This window comes from Mustelus asterias, chromosome 15, assembly GCF_964213995.1.
Source record: "Mustelus asterias chromosome 15, sMusAst1.hap1.1, whole genome shotgun sequence".
Classification (NCBI taxonomy): Eukaryota; Metazoa; Chordata; class Chondrichthyes; order Carcharhiniformes; family Triakidae; genus Mustelus; species Mustelus asterias.
The window spans coordinates 32469927-32496788 of NC_135815.1; the positions used below are offsets into that span (position 1 = coordinate 32469927).

The 26862-nt window shown below is 43.7% G+C and overlaps 1 protein-coding gene across 1 annotated transcript in view; it reads right to left on the reverse strand.

The window, feature by feature from the left end:
- The window catches only part of pkdcca (protein kinase domain containing, cytoplasmic a), a 67177-nt gene that overhangs the window by 29248 nt on the left and 11067 nt on the right, over positions 1-26862 (reverse strand). The window contains exons 2-5 of the mRNA XM_078229712.1: positions 24193-24315; positions 21239-21510; positions 14161-14240; positions 10089-10196 (exon numbers count right to left, since the gene is read on the reverse strand). Of these exons, the coding sequence (XP_078085838.1) occupies positions 10089-10196; positions 14161-14240; positions 21239-21510; positions 24193-24315 (583 nt within the window). The remainder of the gene's footprint in view (positions 1-10088; positions 10197-14160; positions 14241-21238; positions 21511-24192; positions 24316-26862) is intronic.

A 26862-nucleotide genomic window follows, 5' to 3' on the forward strand; every position in this document is an offset into this window, starting at 1 on the left:
TCCTGACCTAAAGAGGATGAAAAGAATCAGGCAGAGTTGCTGCTCTTGATCATTATCTTTCCAGAAGTGCATACGTGAACAGCAGACAAGGCTGAGTATATATTCAGCTGTGATTCCTCTCAGTCAAATAATCTGTGCGCTCACACTCTTGGTTCAAACATGAAGAATAACAAATGGAGTCAGGCGCCAGAGGACAATAGGTTCCCATGGAACCATATCCCAGGACCTTCAAAAGAAAAGGGAAGAAAATTGGAAGAAGCAATACTGTAGTATCGTTTACATTACTGGCCAGCATATTCTCCATGGCAGCTTTAATATCTAAATAAATGACTCTTATGGGGAGATAACCATATGCAGCCAAGCTGACTGAATGTCTGCTTAATGGTTAGATCAATTCTACAGTCTAAACAGAAACTAGATCAAGTGCCCAACTTGACATTTTTTCTTTGTTAAAAAGAATCCTTGATAAAAATCTTAAAGTTTGACGACAATTTCCTCTTTCGATTAATGTGTTGTTTGAGTTGAATTAACTTGACAGTCATGCTTCTTTCAAAGAACGAATACCATACATCACATGTAAACAGTCTTGCCGAGTACAAAATGATCTGTTACAGTTTTGCCTCCAGGCAGGGCACTGTGAACACATATAGGCAAAAAAGCACAAAACCGATTACAACAGGCACAATTCACCAGTAATAACTCAGCCTTGTATACATTCTCAATAAGCCCACATCCCAAAAGCCTGTAGGGTCAAACAAACTCACTTTACAGTTTAATGCAGTGTAATAGGTGCAATAGATTGTGGTCTCTTTATTCAGTTTGTCTCAAGAATCCCTGAAGCTGAATTTAATCAGCCCTAATGACCATTTACTCTGCTCATTGCCGTCAGCTTGTGATTTACTGCTCACTGCCGATCCTGGCTGGAAAAATGCCAGACTTTCCCAAGTTATCACTCGCAAATGCAACGTCATTCCAGAACTTCAGCTGCAGCAAAATAAAATGTCAGCCCACCGTTTCGACTGCGACTCACCAAAAGGAAGAAAAAAGTCACTTAGTTTGAAGATTTGAATGCACACAGAGCGTAGCCACCTATTCTGTGCAGTGATTAACTCATTTAAACTAAACATGGTGGCACAGTGGTTAGCACTGCTGCCTCACAGCGCCAGGGACCCGGGTTCAATTCCGGTCTTGGGTGACTGTGTAGAGTTTGCACATTTTCCCCATGTCTGCATGCGTTTTCTCCAGGTGCTCCGGTTTCCTCCTCAGTCTAAAGATGTGCCAGTTAGGTGGATTGGCCATGCTAAATTGTGCCTTAGTGTCACGGGGACTAGCAGGGTAAATACGTGGAGTTATGGGGATAGGGCCTGGGTGGGATTGTTGTTGGTACAGGCTCAATGGGGCAAATGGTCTCCTCTGTAATGTAGGGATTCTAAAGCTAGTCGCCATTTTATTAATGTGAGACATTGCAAAGTCTTCATAATTTGTACATTCAAATTCCAATTTTCCTCTTATCTGTTCTCTGTTATGTGTTGATCCTCTTCAACGTAAAGGTGTCGGACATACACAAGGATTGGTGAAACAATAATGTGGGTTCTTTGTTTAAAGATAAGACGATACAGAAAATGCTCACTGGAAGACTGAGACGCACTTGTCTGACCTCACTCATTGATGCTTGTAGACTGACTAGAAATCATGAGACTAAGACATCACATTCTGTCGAGGTAGTAATGATTGACAGCAGCTTAAGATATATGCCCTAAAAGGTGCATGTCATAATATCACAACATTCTCCATTGGAAGTGTGGGGTCAGTTTTCATCTTTACTAAGCAGTAAGCTGGAGGGTAGATTCTTCAGCAATTACGAAAATTAACTGATTTTAATGAGATGATAAAATGGGGGTGGGGGGTGCGGTTCTATAATTCAATATCAGGCTCAGCCTCACCACTGTGACGGCAGAGACCACACATCTCCAGATGTCTGCGCACAGAGTGCGGGATTATCTGGAGACACTAAATTTAGCATGGCCAATGCACCTGGAGAGAAAACTCGGCTGTGCAGCTGAAGAGCCTTCCTGCCTCAGCCAGCACTCTGGGGACAAAAGACAGGGAAAATCGGGAGGCACAGTGGCACAGTGGTTAGCACTGCTGCCTCAAGCTCCAGGGACCTGGGTTCGATTCCTGGCTTGGGTGACTGTCTGTGTGGAGTTTGTACGTTCTCCCCGTGTCTGTGTGGGTTTCCTCCGGGTGCTCCGGTTTCCTCCCACACTCCAAAGATGTGCAGGTTAGGTGCATTGGCCATGCTAAACTGCCCCTTAGTGTCCCGGGATGTGTAGGTTCGGAGGATTAGCAGGGTAAATATGTGGGGTTACGGATATCGGGCCTGGGTGGGATTGTGGTCGGTGCAGATTCGATGGGCTGAATGGCCTCCTGCACTGTAGGGATCCTATGACTGAGTAGGAAGTTTCACCCATAGTTTCTATAAAGATGGATGATCTGCCAAATTTAGTAAAATCTCATAATACGATTTAGCTACTTCACCAATCCAATCTCCAAGGCAGAAGACCCTGACTGCAAGAGCCAATTTCCATTCAGATACTGTTCCATTCCAGAGAACCAGGCAGTAAAGAATAGAACGGGAGGCAATCCTCGCATCTTTTCATTAGTTTCTGTTCACAGATAAACACACAACAAACACGCATCTCGTAACCCAGCCACTAGTTTCAATTTGTTCCTATTTATAGGATTCCCCAGTTAAAGCCCGCCACCTGCATCAAATTAAACACAATTAATAGAAGCTGTATCCCATATTATGTAGCTGAGAGCGTACGGCCTCCCTGTGCCATCTAGTTTCTCAAGTGGTGAATTGTGCCTGTGCAAGTGCACAGACTCTCCTAGACTTGTGCAGCACTCTGTATTAATATACAAGCCTTACGATAAGTGAAAACACCTTTTCAGCCCTCCTCTGGAATTAGCGGTGTGCGTTCTCCCTCTTGGTTTTATTTCTGACTTTAGAATTTAGTGTCTTTTTTAATTTTGCAATTCACAAATTATATTTTTTAGAGTTAATTTTGTCCCATATTTATGGCTGATTCTCCTTCCTGCCAGATATTCACTTATTCAAAGGGGAGAGAGACTCAATAGTCAGGTTGCACCAACAGAAATGCAATGGAGAAGGGCCTGAGGTTAGCTCTGAAGCATTGCTGGGTTTCTGCCGGGGATTGAGGTTTAGCCTGAAGTGGGGGTGGGGGAGGGGGAGAGGGAGGGGGGGAGAGGGGAAGGGGTGGAACACCTATTGTTGCAGGAAGACTATTAAATGTGTGATTCTTTCATGTATAATCAACGTTCAATCAATGGAATAATACAGTCAGCTCTTAGTGAGACCCCCTTCTCAATTTTAACTCCTGGAGGGAGTTGGGATGAAGTGGACAGGGAATTATCAGGCTCTCTACAATGTGAGATTTTAACCTCAGGCCTCACGTACATGGGCCCCATCAGAACTGTCAGCAAACCTAAAATGAAGCACTAGCCGGCAGGAGGTGGGGGTGGGATTATGCTTGCAAAGGTTCATAGAATCCCTACAGTGCAGAGAGAGGCCATTCGGCCCATCAGGCTCGCACTGACTCTCCGACAGAGCATTTTACCCAGGCCCACCCCCATAACCCCAAGCATTTACCCCACTAATCCCCCTAAACTATACACGTTGGAACACTAAGGGGCAACTTAGCATGGCTAATCCACCTAACCCGCACATCTTTGGACAGTGGGAAGAAACCAGAGCACCCGGAGCAAACCCATGCAGACACAGGGATAATGTGTGAATTCCACAGTCACCCAAGGGTGGAATTGAATTCGGACCCCTGGCGCTGTGAGGCAGCAGGGTTAACCACTGTACCACTGTGGGCTTCAATTAAAGGCCCATAAGTACAGTGGTCATCGATCAAGTAAGCAATTAGGAATGGGGACCCTCGAGGACCTTGCAATTAGCATATGGAAGCATGAGGCAGGGAGGCCTAAGCTAATCTTGCTTAGCCTGAAAGTGTACACCTGCTCACTGGACAACCGACAGTTTAGAGAAATTAATTCCATCTTGCTACCCATTGTAACGTATCATAAAATAAATATTAGGGCAGCTCATGAAAACCACACTGCAGAAAGATGGGTACGATGGAGTGAGCAAGAAAGTTAGAAAAAGGCACAAACAAAGAAGTCAAGAATGAGATAGAGAGAGAAAGGGTCTGACTGAGAGAGAAAGAAGTAACAATTGCAAAAGGCAGATTAGGAAGAAAGAGATAAGGGGCTGAATTTTCAGTTGCCTGTAGAGTTGAGAATGGTTGTGTTCCATGAAGGCATCTCTGGATCCCGACACCTCGAAACACAATCCAAGTTTCAACAGGAGGGATGGAAACACTCACCTCCAGTTAACAGCTTGTTGATCTTGAGGAGCTTGTTAAAGGGATGAGGAGGGAGAGAATGGGATTTTCAATTGGGAAATCGATGAACCTGAACATTCTGGTACGTGTTGGTGCACAGTGACAGGATTCAGTGTGCTGGGAAAGTGGAAGTTTTTTTTAGGTGGTGGGGGGGTGGTGGGGGTAGAAAGTCATGACCTGATGGATTGTGTGCGTTACATCTCACTTGGCCACTTTCATGTGGGGTCAGTATTGTGTTTCATGCCTGGGAGATGTATCGAGATGATACGCCAGTTTGAGCAGGAGTTTTATTTACAATGCTTCTAAAATGTCTGCAGTCACAAGCTGACAGATTACTGCTGCAGTTTAATTTCCGTTTCTTTCTGGAACTATACCCAGGCTTGACTAATAGCACACAGAATACAGAAGAGTCAACAGGCGCACATAATCAAACATCAACCTATTGAACAGTTAGGCTGTTGGCTCTCCAAAGTGCTGCCTGTTCTCTTCATGAAGGAAGCAACAGGTCTCGACCTTAGCTGACAGCTGCCTTTCCTGCTCATGTTCTGCAGGCAGCTCCCGCCTCCTGGTAACACTTGGCGCCCCTAATTGGTCCCAGGTTCACCTCCGGCCCAGTCAGGGCATTTACATTACAAAATAGCATTGCATGAGCGACACGGTTGAGGTGGAGGGTTCGGGGCCCCGGGCACTGTCTGGGCTTCGGGTTCCCAACCCAGATTTGAAAAGTAAGCCCAAGGTGCGAGAGAGAGGGAGATGGGGAAAGAGTGAAAGAAAGTAGCAACAATACATCAGGCAGACAGGGGAAGAAAGACAACAGTGTGGCTGGGAGAGGGAAAAGGAGGCAGAAAGAGAAAGAAAAAAGGAAAAGTACAAAAAATAAACTGTTTTTAAGTGTCACAAATTGGCTTATATTAACGCTGCAATGACGTTACTGTGAAAATCCCCTAGTCGCCACACTCCGGCACCTGTTTGGGTACACTGAGGGAGAATTTAGCATGGCCAATGCACCTAATCCGCATATCTCTGGAGTGTGGTAGGAAACTGGAACATCCAGAGGAAACCCACGCAGACACAGGGAGAACATGCAGGCTCCGCACATTGGCCCCAAGCCAAGAATCGAACCCAGGTCCCTGGCGCTGTGAGGCAGCAATGCTAACCACTGTGCTGAGAGACACCTATAGTGAGGGAGAGATAGAATGTGATAGAAAAGGAGAAAGAAGGAGAGTGACGATTGAACACAACCTGAACAAGGACAGTGAAAAACTGGCCATAGCTTTCCTGCTGTCCCTCAACTCTCTTTTCTGGTCATAGTCCACATCTCATCAATTAAAAAAAAAATCTAACCAATGTACAGCAGTTAATCCGCAGCACCTCAACGGTGAGTTCCGACTTGCCACTTAAACTGGGATCAAGCAGCACCAGAGAAACCACAACCCTCCTAGCACTTTCTCCACAAAGGAATGTTTGTATCATTTATTGTGGCGCTGAGAATAAATTTAATGTGACGACAGGCGTCAGTCAGCGGGCAGCATGACGGATATCAGAGAATTGGAAAGTCATCGGAACACCTGTGCAGCTATTCACGCTAATTATGAAGCAAGGTACATACAGACAATCCGGGGTTATTCCAGTTCGCTCCGACAATGAATGGCTTTTCTGTCCTTTCTGTTCCCTGCTCTGAACTCCGCAATCCATCATCACTCGTCTCCCTTTCCTATACAGCTGCAGTGAAGCAGTAAGCGCCGGACGCCCATTTCAAATCAAACAACCCGTCACCACGCCGGAGAGACTGGGCAGCTCAACCGCAGCCGGCTTAGGGCCTGCCCACAACCCAGACCTGCTCGGAATCCCTCTTTACAATACCCAAGTGTTTTTATTTTGTCTCATTATACTGGTCGGAGGTGCTGCATCGAGCAATGGAATGTGACAGATTTGAACATTACAACATGAAACAATCAGAGCGTGCAAAAAAAATACACAGGAAACACAAACTGAACTTTTGCTGTGTTTGATTTTTTAAAAAATGGATATTCCATATAGTAGAGAGAACAGAAAAAAACCTAAAGAGTAAGGAGTAGTTTCTAATGAAGAGACCTTCCTAAACTGTCTTTTCTCCTTCTGGTATTGACAGGCCTGCTATGAATTTCCAGCATTTCTGTTTGTATTTAAGCTGAACAAGTTTCCTGTTGTGCTGTTTAGGATAAGGCAGCGGCTATGCTGCTTTATAAATAAAGCAAGGCACACTGGCTGCAATCTTACCACCCTGATTGTGAACCCAATAGTGTATGATGTCTCTCTAGATATGCAATCTTATCGGAGAGGCCAGTTAACATGCTGCCTGCAGGAGCCCCTTCCAATACAGAGCAGAGGCCAGGTCGCACAGCCGGAGGGACTTGTGAGGGGGCATCCTGGACTTTGGGTGGCTGTTGCCCCACTCGGCGAGAGAGATGCCCCACGATGGAGATGCCCACTTCAGCAAAAGCTTCAGTTAAACTGTGGCCACAGCTGGCAGGTCCCCACTATGGCCGATGGGATGGCCTGCAGCAGGAGCGTAAGCCCTCAGGCACCTGCGACCCTGCTGAGGGGATGGGGAAAATTGAAAGGAGGCTTGCTGCCGGAAGGCTGCTTCCATTCACCTTCTGGGCTTTGTTGAGGAGATGCCGGCATTGGACTGGGGCGGGCACAGTAAGAAGTCTCACAACACCAGATTAAAATCCAACAGGTTTACTTGGAATCACAAGCTGTCAGAGCGCTGCTCCTTCATCAGCTGTCTGCCTCCAGTAAGAGGTAAAATCCTAGCAATGTCACCAATTTGCCCCTAAGTGGCATTTATGTGTCCTATTTCACGACCTGCTCTGCCACATGTGTAGCTGATGCCAGTCTCACCCCGTGTGTTCCAACATCACTCAGAAGCGGGAAAGCTGCAGATGCCGCCTCGACACAAGATTTTCTAAAAGTCCTCCTTTTTGCCTTTGCGATGCTGATAAGATTCCACCCATTGATCCATGTAAATACGACAGGCAAGAGATTCCACTTCCACCCAAAACTGGTGCAAAGTCTCCCAAGCAGAGGTTCTGCCTGTTGACCCAAGCAGGCCTAGGGGTTTGAGCCACACAAGGCTTTGGGCATCATTTAAATGGCAATGCTGAGCTGTGGATGCCAAGCAGCTGCCCTGGTGCAACTCACCAATCTGGGAAGACAATAAAGCTAACAAGCCAGTTTCGGGAGGGATAAGGAGACAATTCTGGGGGAGGGGGAAGAAATGGAATGAACCAATCAAGGGTCAGACTCTCTGACAAGCCCAGCAGAAATACTCCTGCTTTTCCTGGGCTCACAAAATAAAAAGGCAAAAAAGTTTCCACCCTTTTTTTCCCCTGAGATCCAGTAATCCCTTTCAGGACAATTGATGTTTGGCATAACTAAGCAAACTTTACCCATTTTTTCTCCCTTACGTTTGGATTTGGCAACTCGCGGCAGTCAATGCTCAGTTGATACCAATATTTCCCCTATGTCAGAAAGACATGAGGTCAAGCCTCACTAAAGAGCCTTGAGCACAAAATGTAGGCTGACGCTTCACTGCAGTACCGAGGGAGTGCCACACTGCTGGAGATGCTGCCTTTCAGATGAGATTTTAGACTGAGGTTCCTTGCACCCTCTCAGGTGCATGTACAAGATGTCATGACACGATTCAAAGATAATCTGGCCTGATTTAATTGCTGTTTGTAGGATTTAGTCATGCCCAACCTGGCTGCTGTGGGTCTCACGTGACAACTGAGGGGACTGCACTACAAAAATTGTAGAGCACTACGGGACTTCCAGAGGTCATGAAATGTGCTACACAAATGCAAGTCTCTTTTTCTTCTCAAATCCAATTTATATATTTAAGGATGGACGACTAAAAATTACTCGGGGTAATATGACAACTTGGGCGTTTCCACTGAATTGAAGCCGGAATTGAACCCGGGTCCCTGGAGCTGGGAGCAGCAATGCTAATCACTGTGCCAGCGTGTCATTTCCATTTTCCATTAAATTTAAAAATTAAATTTCCATTTTAAAATTTTAAAATTAAATTTCCATTTAGATTTTAAATTTTCTTTAACAGTGTGACACAGACAGTTGAAGTATGACAGACAGGAAATGGGTGCTAGATGTACCATTTTCACCATTCTACATCTATCACGTTCGCTGCCATTCAAAGATTCACCCGAGCATCTTAAAGAGAGACAACTCAACCAGAGAATGCAAAAAGCCGGTGAAAAAGCATCTTGCAGCGTGACTAACAAGAGGAACACCACCCTGGATCAAAGAATTCTTAGACTCACAGCAGAAAACAGAAACTTATTTGTTCACATTCTGATCATCAAACATCAAACAATCCAACCAAGAGTATTTTACAAATTAAAATAAAATAACTTCAAAGCAGAGTGGTTGAAAAGTCTTTGATTTATGAATACAAACTAGAATTTGAGGTTCCAGAATTAATCTGTAAATATCTCTTGTAGAATGATATCTGGACGTGAATTGTCCCTCGGTTAGGTTAGCGCTGTATGGGTGGAATTTCACGCCCTTTAAAAATTGACTGATTTGAGACTATTTCCAGGTCCTGATACTCCAATTGCCAGCAACACATTCACGGCATGATCTTCCGGGAGGTGGCATCCTAATTGGTCCTTCCGACAACTGCCATCCGATAAAGGATGGCAAGCAGGGTTCTTGAGGCTGCAGACCCAATCTGAGGACAGCAGAGGTGGGCACTGCAAGGTGGCACCTCCATCGTGAGGCACCTTCTGAATCTGTATCACATTTTTTGAAATTAAAATGTGGCCACAGTTGCCAGGCCACCTTGTGGAGGGGAAAGCCGCCTGAGAGGGCAGACCGAGGCTTGATTTAACATCGCATCTAAAAGTTTGAACCCCTGACAGCGCAGCACTCCCTCAGTACTGCATGGCGTATCATCATGGTGTTTTATATTCATTTCCCTGGAGTGGGACTTGAACCCGCAACCTTCTGCCTCAGAGGCATAAATGCTGCCACCAGGCAAATGTTGACACTTTGGAAGAGGACAACTCGCTCACAGTGAAGGGACAGATTCTACTCCGAATAAGTTGTGGACAATATGCTGTTTCATAGACACTCAGTGAATGGTGCTGATCTATTACCCTCCTCCTGTACCCCCTACCCTACAACGCCACATTGAAAATGGACAGAAAGTACTCTACGATACCTCAATGATAATTTCCTCTCGAGAAATATTAGGTTATAACATGGATTACACAATCCAAAGTCGCAAACATCTCAGTTACTACTTTTCACAACATCAATCAAACAAAACTACCCACATGGATCACTGTATAATAAAATAAACGGTACATTTTGTAAGTTACCCATAGCAGTGGATCAACACAGACGTAATCTAGCCCCACCTAATTGCATGCCAGGATTAAAATTACTTTGTAATTATTTTTCTTTATACACTCTGCCTTCATACAGCTCAGATCACAGGCTTTCAGCACAGCACTTTGAACATTTGAATCAATGACACAATCTGTGATGAATCAAAGTTTCCCTGCCCGTTCTATTTAACCTGATGCTCAAACAGAACACAGCATGTTTGGAGGCTTGGCAGTCATGCAGTTAGTGCAATTGAGGCTGTCTTACCCGAGGGTCGGCTTCTTGTGACATTCTGCAGATATAAACCACTCTTGAACAGGTACAGAACCTCCTCTAGCTGAGTCAGTGTCTCGTCTGTTCCCCAGCGCAGCTCCCCTGCAAAACAAACAATGTTTCAGCTAAATGCTTTCTTGTCTCTTTCAATCGTTTGGGTACAATGTGACTTTTTCTTTCCATTTTAGTTCCTCAATGCGGCTATGGTCAGTGCTGCTCTGAATGGTTTTCTCGTGTTCTGCCTCTGACCCCTTGCATTCAAACTGTATTGAATACATTGTACTCATTGTACTGTCCGACTAATTCTTTTATTCGTCCACAGGGCCTTACAGACCAGCTTTCTTTCTCCTCCTAAAAACCATCCAATCCTCAAGCTTTTAAAATCCAAACTAAAGAGTCACTTAACCACTAATTTCTGATATCCATTGGCTTATCTTCTATTTGTCTCATCCTTGCACTGCAGGCCTCAGACCAGCATCCAGGCATCTTAATTAAAAAACCAGTAGAAACCTGATGACCAGGGCCTCGCAGTGACACAGAGGCTGCTAGAAAACAGGTTCGCTCTGCGAGTCCCAGGACAGCAAGTTCCTAACCTCAGTAAGGTCATTGTGTGGAGATGCAGAGGAGAAAGCAGGTACATCCCCACAGGAATGAATGGGAAATCTAATATTAGATGATGCGATCACATTCCTTACTTTCTAACTGCAAAGTGGCACTTGGCCATATCTTCAATTTAGGCAGCAAAAATACATGATATGGAGCAGAGTGTAAGAAGGGAAGTTGGAGAGCTGGTTAATTACAAAGGAAAACATAAAAGTGGGTGGAACTTTCCCATCCCACTCGCCACGGGAATTGTAACAGGCAGGGGACAGACCATGCAAAGGTCCATCGACCACGAGCGGGACGTTTTGGTTTTGGGGTGAGTGCAGCCAGAAGATTCCACCCATGATGTTTAGTAGCACTTGTGTTGGCCATTTTACAATTAACACCAAGCGGAATGGAGCTGTTACTGCAGGATGGATTCATTAATTATGTTATTGCATTGTGGATGTGTCATTAATAAATCTGAGTGTGGGATTAGCACAGTGGGTATGGTACCCAGCAACATTGTCTCATCTTTCACCATTCTGCAGACAAACAGGATGGAATTTTATCGGCACGTCCGCCCGAGGTTCGCACGATCCCGCGTGAGGCCAATGGAGAATGCCGTTCTCCGAGCCTCGCCCGCCCCGATTCCAGGTAAAACTCCGGCCCCAGTTTGCAGTCTGTGCCCCCGTCTCTGCTCTTTTCACATTGCAACTTGACATGATAAATCCCTCTCTCATCCAAGTGTAGATGAAGGTGGGAGAGTTGGGGGTGAGGGGGAGATGGTGGTGTAGGGTGATCTTAGCTGGCTCAACTACCATCTGTCATTGAGTCAAACAACAAAAGTGCGGTGACAAGAGTCATCGAATATAACGTTGTTCTCCTTCATCCCAATAATGGCAGATCCTACTGTCATCCATCGAGAAACCCAGCTGAAAGCCATGTGATAAGGTGCCAAACTATGTGCCAGTGAAAGGCGTGGCTCCATTTTTTCTTACGTGCTATCACACACACAGGAGATCAGGACATTGGTGACAAGATGCATTTATGGTTATCTTATGAAGAATGAAACAAGTTTGCACCTGTTTTGCAGTAAGCAAGTATTGTTTGAAATACCAAGGTGCTGATAAGTACAAAAAGGCTATATCTAATTCACAGGATCCATTTACTGAACGGACCATTTCCAAAGAGCTGGAGGTTATACAGGTAGAAAGTTGCATATTTTTGTTGTATAATCATGATGGATCTGAAAACAATGTTGAACGAGAATGAATGGTTCTCGGTACTTTTTTTGTGGAATATATAATGAAAACAGAACACAAGTACTCTAGATTGGTAAAACCCACTTCTCTCATCTGCAATGTGTCAAGGGAAGGTGGAATTTAAACTGGTATTTGGGACAGGTGTATGAATTTTGTAGAATATTCATACTAGCTTATTTTATGAGCTCGGGGAATCTTGCTCTTCCCAACCAGTGCCATTCTGATTTTTGATTTGATTTGATTTATTATTGTCACATGTATTAGTATACAGTGAAAGGTATTGTTTCTTGTGTACTATACAGACAAAGCATACCATTCATAGAGAATGAAAGGAGAGAGTGCAGAATGTAGTCATAGCCAGGGTATAGAGAAAGATCAAGTTAATGCGAGGTAGGTCCATTCAAAAGTCTGATGGCAGCAGGGAAGAAGCATTTAATGTTGGATGGGACAATAAATGCAGAATATTTGAGTGATTTCTTGAAGCTCGTCTGTTCTGAAAACCTTTTTCAGTGACAATTTACACCCCGCTACAGCACAACCCCAAAAGGAGGTGAATTTCTAGCTTACACAAAATTCCACTTACTAACAGTTATTTTACATTCTGATTTCCACGCCACCCCCACTCCCGCCATCCACCTTATCCAATCATTTGTTGTTCTTCTGATTCTATGCAGCTCTATAATACTTGCAAATTCCCTTGAACTGTGAATGAAAATCCCAGGATGTATCCGTGATCTTATCGTCTAGTTGGATTGTGGGAAAAAGGTTTGAGTTTCCTATTCTGTTTGTGCCTCTGGTTTCAAATAAAAACAAGGGAAACAATAAATCACAATGGGAGCAGCACTTGGTATGTGTTTGCTGTGACGACAGGCTTCCTTATTCCAACCCATCTCTCATATTGCAGGCTGCACTATCTTAAAATTGATGCTGAACGCAATTTGGAGGATATGTTCTCTGAAAGGTGAAAGACAGAACTTATTAAATAAGCAAGTTGTCCAGTAAAGTATCATTTTACATTGTTGGAAGCTCATTCTTTCATCACAATTATTTGCTTGTTCTTTGTCTAAAGATATGTTAGCAAAACCACACAAAACAATTAATCATTTTAATTGAGAGATTGTATTTCTCTGACTGGTAAATTCTGCTGCCCAAAAAGACCTGTGTATTCATCCTCTCATTTCCTCAAATCAGCTTTCTGTATTTCCAACTCCACTGAAGCAGTCCCAACCAAAGACATGAGTCACATTCTCTGTCAGATAACTATGGCTTTTTGCTTCTAATACAAATTACTTCCTTATTGACAAAGATAAACTACTACTCTCTCATACCTCAGATTTACAATTCTTGGTTTTGTACTGAAGTCCCTCCATGGCCTCACTCCTAACTATTTCTGGGGTCTCCTTTAGCCCTACTACTCCAGCCCCATCTCGAAATTCTTTGCTTGCCTATCCTCAGCCTCTTTTGCACCCCCTCTCTAAGTCCCACTATTGGCAGTCATGCCTGCCGAAACTTGGGGTATCACACTCTAGAATTCCTCTCGAACCCCTTTGCACTGCACCAGTGTTGCCTCCTTTCGGTCCCTCCTTAAGATGCATCTCTTTTGACTTGGTGTCCTTTTCTCCCTTGCACCTCTGTGAAATGCCTTGGAACATTTGCTTCTAAATTAGTGGCAATGGATAAATGCAATTTATCAGCATTGCTGCTTGCTATTGCCAGATTGTGGAAATTAAATCAGGAAATCAAAGAAGACAAAATGACAAAACAACTCCTGGAAAGCAATTAAAATAGTTACGGCAGTAAGTGGTTTGTCTTTGTGCACAGAGATATATTCAATAAAAAAACACTGGGATTTTCCAACCCTTCCCTTCCCATTGGCAGGATCTTCCAGTCTTGTTGAGGGCGACACCATCACCCCCCACGCTGGGATCCCCAATGGCACAGCCAGCAAGCAACGCAAATGACCTTTGACTTTGGTGAGACCGGAAAATCCCAGCCAACGAATTCACGTGATTAAGAGTATGTCAATGAAACATATCTAATACAGCTGACTGTTTCATCAGGATTGGAAAGCCAATTTGATTTTAAGTACTCCAGTACGATACTAATCCATTGTAATAACACTTGTTCCATACTTATCAGACTATTGATAAAAATACAGTATGTAAACGGAAACCTTTGGCCAGAATGAAGCCAGCACAATAAACATTTACTTTTCATACCTGTAGCATTCAGTACATTATCCAGCAACGACCGGAGACTTGATGGAGCACTGTGCGGCAAGAGATAGGTAAAGAAGAACCTGCAATGGGAGCAAATATTGAGCTATGTGAAACTCCTTGTTAATAGGTGAGAGATTTATTATTTTTCTTTCCCTCCCACTTCTGATATCTGGCCTAAAGGGTCAGTCAGCTAACTTTCATACAGGTATTTGCCAATGTCACTCTACTATGAATTAACATTCATTAAGAATGGTTCTTACGCCCTATAATCATGATCATTTTAGCTTAAAGCTAGGATTTAGGCTTAGTTAGTCACAAATGTGAGATTGGAGTCACTGGGTGCAAAGTTTAACTTTGTCAGAGGCACAATGGAATGAAGTCAGTGGAAATGGACGTTAAGCGCGATACAGACTGAATGACCAATCCACCAGGACTCATTTTATGCCCCAATGAAGTTAAATTTTATTAAATCATAGAATCCATACAATATAGTAGAAGACCATTCGGCCCATCGAGTCTGTACTGACTCTCCATTAAAGCATCCCATCCTGGCCCCACCCCCATAGCTCCACATATTTACTCCGCTAATCCCAACCTACACAGGACAATTTAGCATGGACAATCCATTCAACCTGCACGTCTTTGGACAGTGGAAGGAAACCCATGCAGACACGGGGAGAACATGCAAAGTTCACACGGATGGTCACCCGGATCCCGGGTGCTGTGAGGCAGCAGTGCTAACCACTGTGCCACCATTTTGCCCATAAAGAAAGACCGACTCGCATTTATATAGCACCTTTGCCAAACCTCTATGACTCTATAACCAGTGGTCATCACAATGGGCTTTTCAGCCAATAAAGGGTTGTTATTTGACCCTCATTATTTCATTGATTAGCTATAGGTCCTATTCAAAAATAAATCCTTTTAATGCTGTATTAGAAATAAGTGGTGTTAAAATTAATCTGAATGTGAAACTGGAAAAGAGATCATTTAAAAATTGGCATTGCTTTGCAAATTATCTCATTTTTTCCATTGAAGTCAGTTGGGTGGCTGTAAAACAAGCTGCCATTTCACTATCACTCGCTTCACATTATTACTAAAAAGCAATTTCCCGACCTTTCCCCATCCCCAATTCACTGTGTTATCGTTTTCTTTGTACAAATAACAAAGAACAAAGAACAATACAGCACAGGAACAGGCCCTTCGGCCCTCCAAGCCCGCGCCGCTCCCCGGTCCAGGATTGAATCCTGAATCCAGGATCCCCGCCCAATTTTCCAGCCTATCTACATACTAATATCCTATCCACCGAGCTGTCCCTCACAGCTACGATGCTTTGTTCATCACAACCTATTAACTCACCCCCACCCCCCCATTCCAGACCATGTGATCTCCAGGGAGAGGCGAAAACCCAGAGTGAAAACCCCAGGGCCAATATGGGGAAAAAAAATCTGGGAAATTCCTCTCCGACCCCCTGAGGCGATCGAAACGAGTCCAGGAGATCACACTGGCCCTGATCGGAAAATGCTTCCCAACCCTATTCATTTCCACTTCCACGAACACCATATGAATTCCCTGCCCCTGAGACAGGTTCCCAACTATCCGCAGTCTCGCTCTGTACTGGCACCAGCAAGATGATCATAGAATGAAGCCTTGAAACGAGAAACAAAGAACAATTAGCCCGCGCCGCTCCCTGGTCCAAACTAGACCACTCTTTTGTATCCCTCCATTCCCACTCCGCTCATATAGCTGTCTAGATAAGTCTTAAACGTTCCCAGTGTGTCCGCCTCCACCACCTTGCCCGGCAACACATTCCAGGCCCCCACGACCCTCTGTGTAAAATATGTCCTTCTGATATCTGTGTTAAACCTCCCCCCCTTCACCTTGAACCTATGACCCCTCGTGAACGTCACCACCGACCCGGGGAAAACCTTCCCACCGTTCACCCTATCTATGCCTTTCATAATTTTATACACCTCTATTAAGTCTCCCCTCATCCTCCGTCTTTCCAAGGAGAACAACCCCAGTTTCCCCAATCTCTCCTCATAACCAAGCCCCTCCATACCAGGCAACATCCTGGTAAACCTCCTCTGTACTCTCTCCAAAGCCTCCACGTCCTTCTGGTAGTGTGGCGACCAGAACTGGACGCAGTATTCCAAATGCGGCCGAACCAACGTTCTATACATCTGCAACATCAGACCCCAACTTTTATACTCTATGCCCCGTCCTATAAAGGCAAGCATGCCATATGCCTTCTTCACCACCTTCTCCACCTGTGACGTCACCTTCAAAGATCTGTGGACTTGCACACCCAGGTCCCTCTGCGTCTCTACACCCTTTATGGTTCTTCCATTTATCGTGTAGCTCCTCCCTACATTATTCCCACCAAAATGCATCACTTCGCATTTATCAGGATTGAATTCCATCTGCCATTTCCTTGCCCAAATTACCAGCCTATCTATATCCTTCTGTAGCCTCTGACAATGTTCCTCACTATCTGCAAGTCCTGCCAGTTTTGTGTCGTCCGCAAACTTACTGATCACCCCAGTTACTCCTTCTTCCAGATCATTTATATAAATCACAAACAGCAGAGGTCCCAATACAGAGCCCTGCGGTACACCACTAGTCACAGGCATCCAGCCGGAAAAAGACCCTTCCACTACCACCCTCTGTCTTCTATGACCAAGCCAGTTCTCCACCCATCTAGCCACCTCCCCCTTTATCCCATGAGATCCAACCTTTTTCACTAGTCTACTATGAGGGACTTTGTCAAACGCTTTACTAAAGTCCATATAGACGACATCCACGGCCCTTCCTTCGTCAACCAATGTACTTCATTAAAAGAAGTTGAGCAAAGTTGAGAGTATCCTCTCCTTGCTGTTTTACAAGAGCAAATGAAGGGGCGAAAAACATGGATGTAGGTTTTGGATCTTCCCACCCCAGTGTAACACTGACTTTGTGGATCTGCCACTCTAATAGAAACTGTATGATTTCTATACCGGACGACCGAATCACACTGCCAATTTTCCAGGCAACCCACCAAGGACTTTTTTTAAACTCCTCCTGGCCTCATCAAACAAAATAAAAGTTTCCTGGGTCCGTTTGCGAGCAGCCTCCTGCAGCCTTCTTAGGGACCTCCTGGTTAGGCATCTCAACTCCTGAAGAAACATGCAAACGTAGATGGGGGGGGGGGGGCAATGGCCTAGTGGTATTATCGCTAGACTATTAATCCAGAAACTCAGCTAATGTTCTGGAGACCCGGATTCAAATCCCACCACAGCAGATGGTGGAACTTGAATTCAATAAAAGAAATCTGGAATTATGAATTTACTGATGACTGTGAAACCATTGTCAACCATCGGAAAAACCCACCTGGTTTATTCAAGTCCTTTAGGGAAGGAAAATCTGCCGTCCTTACCTGGTCTGGCCTACATGTGACTCCAGAGCCACAGCAATGTGGTTGACTCTCAACTGTCCTCTGAACAAGGGCAACTAAGGATGGGCAATAAATGCTGGCCAGCCAGTGGCGCCTATGTCCCAACAATGAATTTAAAAAATGTTTGGGGCAATGTGCACACTCATTCTGTTTATACCTGAAAAGATGCCTCCACAACCAGGGTAAGACACTGATTTGCATATTTAAGCTACGTTCTACCTGTTTCGGGTGCTTAACCCATTTTCAGGACTGCCTGAAAATTGTATCTGTTATTTATTATTATTTATTAGCATCATAATTAGGCTTACATTAATACTGCAATGAAGGCATGTTTCTGATTTCCAATTGTCCTCTGCCCACTTTTCAGTGAGAATTAGGCAAGCTGGTGGGGACTTAAAAATCGGACTCAGGATGACATGGCATGCAGCAAGGATAATCAAAATACTAAAAGCCAATAAAACTGTCTTTAAATTGGGCTTCAGCACTATCAAGTTATTCTGGACTAAACAGATGTTTTAGTACCATGCAAGGATTTCCACAGAAACATTTAAGAGAAAAAGACTTGCAATTCTTTCATGACAATTTCTTTCATGAGGGCAGCACGGTGGCACAGTGGTTAGCACTGCTGCCTCACAGCGCCAGGGACCTAGGTTCAATTCCGGCCTCAGGTGACTGTGTGTAGTTTGCACCTTCTCCCTGTGTCTGCGTGAGTTTACTCCCACACTCCAAAGATGTGCGGGTTAGGTAGATTGGCCATGATAAATTGCCACTTGGTATCAGGGACATTAGCAGGGTAAATACATGGGGTTATGGGGATAGGGCCTGGGTGGGATTGTTGTCAGTGCAGACTCAATGGGCCAAATGGCCTTCTTCTGCACTTCCATAACCAATAACGTACTCTCAACCTATTATGGTGTAGGAAACACAATAACAAATATGTGGAAAGTGAGTTTCCACAGAGAGTGGTAAAGTCAATGACCAGATCACCCACTTTAGATGTTGCTTAAGGGATAAACGTTGGACCAGACATGAGGAGAACATCCCCTGCTCTAACTCGAATTGCACTTCATTCTGTGAGGGTAGACAGGGCTTTAGTTTTAATATTTCATTCAAAAATGGCACCTCCAACATTGCAAAATATTCCAGTGAAGTGTCAGCCTCAGGTCTCTGGCAGAGCTTTCTGTTTATAAGTGAGACCGGGATAACAGTAAATCACTTACAGCCATTTATTGCAGTGCAGTACAGTATCTTCAGTTCGTCAGTAGACAAATTAGTGTTTTTATTTTAATTCCTCCTATTATGTTCAGAAATGTTGCACATGGAGATGTAACCTTTGACCAATACTATTCTCAACTCTGGAAACAATTCTGCCTTAAAAATCATGGAGCGGAATCTTCCGATATTTTGTCAGAGTGTCAGTTGCTGGGAGGAAACAGGCAGGCAGCTCTCCAGCTGCACAATTGAGTTTTCTCTCCAGACTCTTTGGCACTCTATGCACAGAGAATCTGGGGGCATGGTTTGTGCTGTCACTGGCGGGACAGGACCTGATGGAGCTGACATGGCCAGCTCCATAGAGACTGGGACACTCTCTTTAAAGGATGCCCCGATCTGTGTTAGAAATAAACCAGCCCCCCTCCACAACCTCCCCCCGCCCCCCCCACCCACCCCCCCGACAACCATCAGGGCAACCCACACAAGCATTAGGGCAGCTCCCCCTTTCACAAACATCGGGGCAACCCCCATACATAAGGGGAATCCCCTGCCAATGGGTTCGCCCTTGGCACTGCCACCCTGGCACTGCCAGGGTGCCAATGTTTCCCTCTCCTCCCAAGGGTTATGGTGATCTTTGCGCCCCTGGCGGGTTCCACTCAAGAGCTCCAAGTTTTGCAGAAGCTATTGTAAACCTCGGCAAACATACATATAAATTAATTTTAAAATATTCAATCCCCTTGAATTCCATGGGGAATCTCGAATTGATTTCCCTGTGGGACTCATCGAGTACGAGTTCCCTTGGTAACAGGCAAGGGCCTGTCCAGGTGGAACTCATCACCTGAGCCCTTTGTGAGGCAGTCACCGAGAAGGGTCTGCACAACTATTGACCCGGTTGGGACTTGTGTGAGAACTGTTTTCGCGGTGGGGACTTGTGTGAAAACTGTTGTTCCGGCCGGGACTCGTAGAAGGCAAAACGCTAGAAGGTGAAACCCTAAGAGGTGACACACCAGAGAGCGGCACACTGGATGGTGACGTCCGGTAAGGTGTGACCGCGGAAGGTGTCACCTCAAAAGGCGAAACCCTGGAAGGTGACAGATAACTTAACTTCCAATGGACTTCATTTTCATTGGAAGGGAGGTTGTTTGCTGCTGCATTAAGGAGTAGAAATAGTAAAGCATAATAGTAAATAGTAATGATTGCTATTGACATTATATCAGCTTGTTGTTTTAATAATTTATCAGTGTGCAAAAACATTCAGGCCATTAACCTTTGTATAAAAGAGGTTGGTGCTAGCTATCTACCAGATTATTGGGATTGTCATAGTTGTGTGTCAAGTTAGATTGTGGAGGTTTGTTTAATACAGGTGACAGTTAATGGAGAATTGGCCACGTTCTCAACTTCATTAGTAAGGAACCAGGTCAATTCTGTCAGCTTGTTATTACCTAATTCTAAACCATGTTTCAATAGCACCTATTTTAAAGAGGCTGATAAAATGGACTGAAATTGTAATGGATTTGGATTATAATATATAATGTATTTTGATAAATTGTAATGTATTTGGATAAATTGTTTTAATGAAAAGAAAGTTGGGTCTTAGGTATGTGTGCCACGGAATCGTGGCTTTACTATATGTTTAACAATACTGTTCCTTTCCAGTGGGCTTTCTGAGTTATTACACCATCCAGAATGGGCGGGAACCCCATTGCGTCACCGGCGAGGGGTGGGGAAAATCCGAGAATGAGATCTCAGTGAGATTCTCACTCCCACTGTCTCGTGGGATTTTGTGCCAGCATTGCCATTTTCACCTGCAGTGAACACTGGCCCTCCCCCCTAACCCCACCACGTGCCATTTTTACAGTAGTTTTGTAGCAATGCATTTGGCAGCAATTTCTAAATGCATGTTGATGTTCTGCATATCACATGTGAGTTTAGCTCATATTGGGTGCATTGAAATTCAACACAGATTCCACAGAATCTTATAGAGCCATGTTTTTGTTCTGTAACATCTTGTATCTTTCTTATAGCGAGTCTTGTGACAAAGTGGTGTATTGTGCAGACGCTTCTGAAAAGAATTAAATGGAGCGATCTGCACCTATCTGTAAAGATTAGCATGATTGCTTTCTTGTTGTCGCCTAGATTGTGAGTGAACTGAGTTAAAACATTGGGATCATTGCAAACTCTCCGACTATTCATTGCTTTTCTTCTCTTGTCATAATAAACAGTGAGTGCATATCAGACTGTATCGTGTTTGGACATATTATCCCGTCTAAGAACCATGGAACGAAGTCAATGACACAACTTCTTTACAAAGTGGAATGCAGTTTCAAAGCAATTTTGCATAGCAATGAAACTGACAAACAGTTAGTTTCAGGCAATAGCAGTGGTTGCAATCTGAGCTCTTCCGACACATTCAGCAGTGAAAGACGCAGTTACCTATATGCGTTGTACAGATTCCGCTTCTCGTTCATGTTTTGGCATCTACCCTCCAAGGAGCAGATTAAGGTGAAATTCCGAGCTGGAAACTCCATAAAACAATCACTGTTGCTGGAGCAGGGTGTTTCATTGATGCTGGCATCATCCAGATCTGTCACTTTTAGTTCACCGTCCACGATAACAAATTGACGAGGGCGGAAGTCCAATAATGTCACTGAGCCAAGAGGCGAATGGGCCAAATAATGTAATAAGCGTATCAAACTCAAACACACCTGCAATGAAAATAACACAGGGCAGACTTCATACAACTTGCTTAAGTATTTAAAAAGAAAGCTCCAAAAAGACAGCAAAGTAAAATATAGCTTCATTTGCTCTCCATTTAATAACATATGTATAAGGAGGGAATTGTACTGAAATTGCTTATAGAATCATAAAGTAGATTTATAGAATCCTCACAGTACAGAAAGAGGCCATTTGGCCCATCAAGCTGACACCGATATCAATCCTACCCAGGCCCTATCCCTGTAACCCCACATATTTACTCTGCCAATTCCCCTGACACTAAGGAGTAATTGAGCATGGCCAACCCACCTAACCCGCACATCTTTGGACTGCAGGCGGAAGCTGGAGCACCCGGAGGAAATCCACACAGATACAGGGAGAACATGCAAACTCTACACAGACAGTTACCCGAGGCCAGAATTGAATCCAGGTCCCTAGTGCTGTGAGGGAGCAGTCCTAACCAATTTGCCATTGTGCCACCCATACAGAAAGAATAACTGGCTAACATACCTGATCTCATATTTTTACTTAATGTGCTTTCAGATACCTGTACATTCTGTTTTGACTTCTCTATTGCTGCCAATAATGCCTCTTGCTGCAATGCAGTTCCTCCAATGCACAATGGAAGCATAGTCCAGAAGGACACATTTTCTCTGGAACCATTGTGTATCTCACCCATGTAAGTACTCTTTAAATATGAATGAAATAGGATGTTCAACAATATGGGACCGACAGCAGAGTCCAATTCTGCCCTTGCTTGAAGTTTATATAAACTGACTGATTCCTCTCTGACCAGGAACCCCAACTGATGCCCTGGCTAAGATTAGTTAACTCGGCAAAGGCTGAAAACTGAACCCAAGATGTACTGCTCTGTAACAGTGCCATCCCAAGCAGTGTTTTACATCACAGCTCTATCTCTTTTAGCTTCTTCAGATACCAAGTGCAGCATAACACTGTAACAGAGGGAAATTCACTGGGTTCAATTACGCAAAGAGCAAACACATTTAATGAAATCTAAAACAGTGGCGTAATTTTGATTTGTTTGGCACCTTGTAGTTCATTTTACTTAGCAGTGCTTGGAAACAAAATAATACATTAAAGAAGGAATACTAAGAAAATAAGCTGCTGTGGAACTTTATAATTACCAACTTCGGAAAAGAAATGTAGAAAATTCATTGTGACCTAGTAAGAGAGGGCCCTTCAATTGTGTTAAGTTATTAATTATTAATAAACAAATGGAAAATGCACTCTGTAGTCTATAACATCAGAGCAGTGGACCATTGAAAAAAAATGGTTAATATTTCCTTTTGAAGTCTTCCAGGAGGCAAAGTTTTGTTGGTCTCATAGAAAGAAGCTTTCTAGGGGTGGTAGACTGGATGGACTTACCAGCCTGACTGAGAATAAAGGCTTAAGTTGAGGAGAACTTAATGAGAAAAAAAGTTATTTTCCTTAAAAAAAAGGAAGTGAATTAAATTTAGCTTTTTTTTCCCTCGAAAAATTCATTTATAATGAAACATATTAACAGATGCTATTTTGTTTTAAGTTTAGTTACTAATGTCACAAGTAGGCTTACATTAACTCTGCAATGAAGTTACTGTGAAAATCCCCTAGTTGCCACACTCCAGCGCCTGTTCGGGATCACTGAGGGAGAATTTAGCATGGACAATGCACTTAACCAGCATGTCTTTCGAAACCCACACAGACACGGGGAGAATGTGCGAACTCCGCACAGACAGTGACCTGAGTCTGGAATTGAACCTGGGTCCCTGATGCTGTGCTGCTAACCACTGTGCCACCGTGCCGCCCATTACATTAGAAATAGACAGCAAGCAGACTTGGAAGCTCAGCAGTCTTTTTTAAGTTCAAGTTTTTTTTAAAGTTTATTTACTAATGTCACAAGTAGGCTTACATTAACACTGCAATGGAGTTACTGTGAAAATCCCCTAGTCGCCACACTCCTGCGCCTGTTCAGGTTCACTGAGGGAGAATTTAGCGTGGCCAATGCACTTAACGTCTTTCGAACTGTGGGAGGAAACCAGAGCACCCGGAGGAAACCCATGTAGACACAGGGAGAACGTGGGGACTCCACACAGTGTCCCAGGCCGGGAATCGAACCCGGGTCCCTGGTGCTGTGAAGCAGCAATGCTAACCACTGTGTCACCGTGCCACCTGCATGTTCCTTCTCAAAGTGCTTGTTGTGTTTGAGGCTAGTCTCTTTCTGATGCTTTCCTGCAACATTTGGGTTTCTGAGTCTCTGACAACAGTTGGAAATATGATAGTTAAAAAAAAGCATTACAAGATACATGCAAAAAGCTACAGAAGAGCGTTGCTATTTTTAAAAATATTCTGCTAATTGGAATGTTAAACCCAAGAATTCCAAAGAAAGAGAGAAGAGAGATTACCTCGTTATGCTTAATCAGATGAAAATAGTTTAGTTTGACCAACAAAGCTCCTGACTAATTAGATGATTTTAAAGAAGGGCTACCTTGTTTACCAAGCAGGATTTAAAATCCCAGAGAACTGTTATGGAAACAACATTCTTTTGTGGCTGAGACGTTTTCTTTCCATTATTTCCAGCATGTTTTCAATGCTCCCCCCGCCCACCCCCCCACCCCCCACACCCCACCCCCGCCAGCTTCCCACTCAAAACTCCAGAGACTCTCATTACTTACTCGGAATCTCTCTTCCCATGAAGTCTGCAGAAGTTGAATCATCTCAAATGGAGATCCAAGCTCTGTGATAGTGGTTAGTGTGTCTGCGATGTTGTTGCTGTCCTGGTAACAATAACCATATAGCTGCAGAATAGAATCATCAGGAAGGGGAAGGGGAAGGGGGGGGGGGGGGTGCAAAACACAAGAAAGCAGCATGTTAAGCTGTTTAATCAAAGTTGATGTATAGAATAAAACAGACTGGTGTTGGTAATATTGCGGCAATACAATTAATGGGTCTTCAAAACATGATACCTGGGGCTTTCTACATCATAGTTGATCAAATTTTACAGTAGAGAAACAGGCCCTTTGGCCCGGATGCCACTGTTTATGTCCCACATCAGTCAATTCCCACTTTACTTCATCAAGCTCGTTTCACGTAGCTTTCTCTTAAATGCATCTAAGCTATTCCTCTCAACTACTCCTTGAGGTAGTGAATTGACTATTCTTACCTGCTCACTGGGTTAAACTGGAATCTGTTTGTTAATGTGTTTACGTCATAAAATGCTGATAAATGTGCGCACTTTTTCACCAAAGCAACAATAAATGTTAAGGAACGCAAATGTCTTAATGAAATTGAAGCAGTAGGGCAGCATGATGGCACAGTGGTTAGCACTGCTGCCTCACAGCACCAGGAGCCCAACTTCAATTCCAGCCTTGAGTTACTGTCTGTGTGGAGTTTGCACATTCTTCCTGTGTCTATTTGGGTTTCCTTCGGGTACTCCAGTTTCAGCGATTATTTTCAGCGACTGATGCACGAGGACTCCAAGGTCTCGTTGAGTATCCACCTCTCTCAATTTACACCCATTCAAGTAATAATCTGCCTTCCTATTATTGCTACCAAAGTGGATAACCTCACCTTTATCCACATTATACTGCATCTGCCATGCAGATACCCACACACTCAGCCTGTCCAAATCATGCTGAGGAATCTCTGCAGCCTCCACACAGCTCACCCTCCCAAATCATGGGCCATTTGTGTTTTTCACTCATAGAGTGTGCACCACCCCACAGCCGATCATTACCATTTCTTAATATTAGCCCTTGTATAAAATGGAGTTCAACCTGGGAATGTTATTGTAGATTTGTACACAATTTATCTTAGTGTCCCTAAACACTCACATTTCTGGTAAACACAGTTAGTGGAAAAGAACATTTTAATCAAAAGTTTCAAGTGTGCTGCAAAAATAGTCCATTAACCTCAGCCAGTCTGTCAGAACCAAATAAAGAAATACATTGTTTAAAGACATAAAGTACAATAGTGAGGGACTCAAGCACTGTTAATACCCTACATATACATCAAGAATTCAGTCTAATAAGATTACCTCAGATTATTAAAGAACAAATGAAATTTGAATTGTTCTATCTTACATTTCAAAAAATGGTTTATTTACAAACAACAATTTAACTTTCCCCCCATCCTTGCGACCTTCTTTCCTTGTGCTATGACACTTAATAGTCTGAGACAAAATATCACTTTTAAATAAATTACTTTCAGCCTTTCAGTCCAAAAGATGTGCTGGTTAGGTGCATTGGCCATGCAAAATTCTCCCTCAGTGTTCCCAAACAGGCGCCGGAGTGAGGCAACTGGGGGATTTTCACAGTAACTTCATTGCAGTGTTAATGTAAGCCTACTTGTGACATTAATAAATAAACTTTTAAAAAAACTTAAACTTAAAAAGGACTGCTGAGATTCCAAGTTGTACACTGCTTGCCGTCTATTTCTAATGTAATGGGCGGCACGGTGGCACAGTGGTTAGCAGCACAGCATCAGGGACCCAGGTTCAATTCCAGACTCAGGTCACTGTCTGTGTGGAGTTTGCACATTCTCCCCGTATCTGTGTGGGTTTCCTCCAGGTGGCCTGGTTTCCTCCCACAGTCCAAAGATGTGCAGGTTAGGTTCACTGGACATGCTAAATTGACCCTCGTGTCAGGGGGATTAGCAGGGTAAATATGTGGGGTAATGGGGATAAGGCCTGGGTGGGATTGTGGTTGGTGCAGACTCGATGGGTTGAATGGTCTCCTTCTACACTGTAGGGATCCTATTCTATGATTCTAATCATTTTAAAGCAAATTTCTTTTTGTGATCAGGTCAGTATTTTGTCCACTTTCACATATAACAAAGAAAGTGACATTTTTCAGGCAGAAGTTGCTTTAAATCGATTTGAACTTCTTTATGGCACTGCTGTTTGTTTCTGAAAATAGTACCTAATCATGTTTGATTAAGGGAATGAACTATAAATCAAAACTATTGAATTTACATATCGCACCACTCTAACTGTTAAATGTCCCTATTGTAATGTGTTTTTTTTATTTCTAGGCTAAATTCCCCACCATTGTTTTTAATAATGGAAACCTGAATCTTGTAGGTTTTTATATGTGTGACACAACCTCAGCGCAATCTGTCACAGCCACGGTCTCTCAAAAGTCCTTCATTCTTCTAAATAATAGTGACACAGCTGCCCCTTCCTCAGAGAAAAAAGGGAAAGGTTATCCCGTCACACAAAGCTTGACAAGCTCATTGGGGTGAAACACAAAGTGAGGACCTTATTAAGCTGTCATCAGCAAGTTAACAGCATGCAAGCAGCAGCCCCTCATGAATGAATATGCAAGAAAAATGGGCCCTGTTTTGTT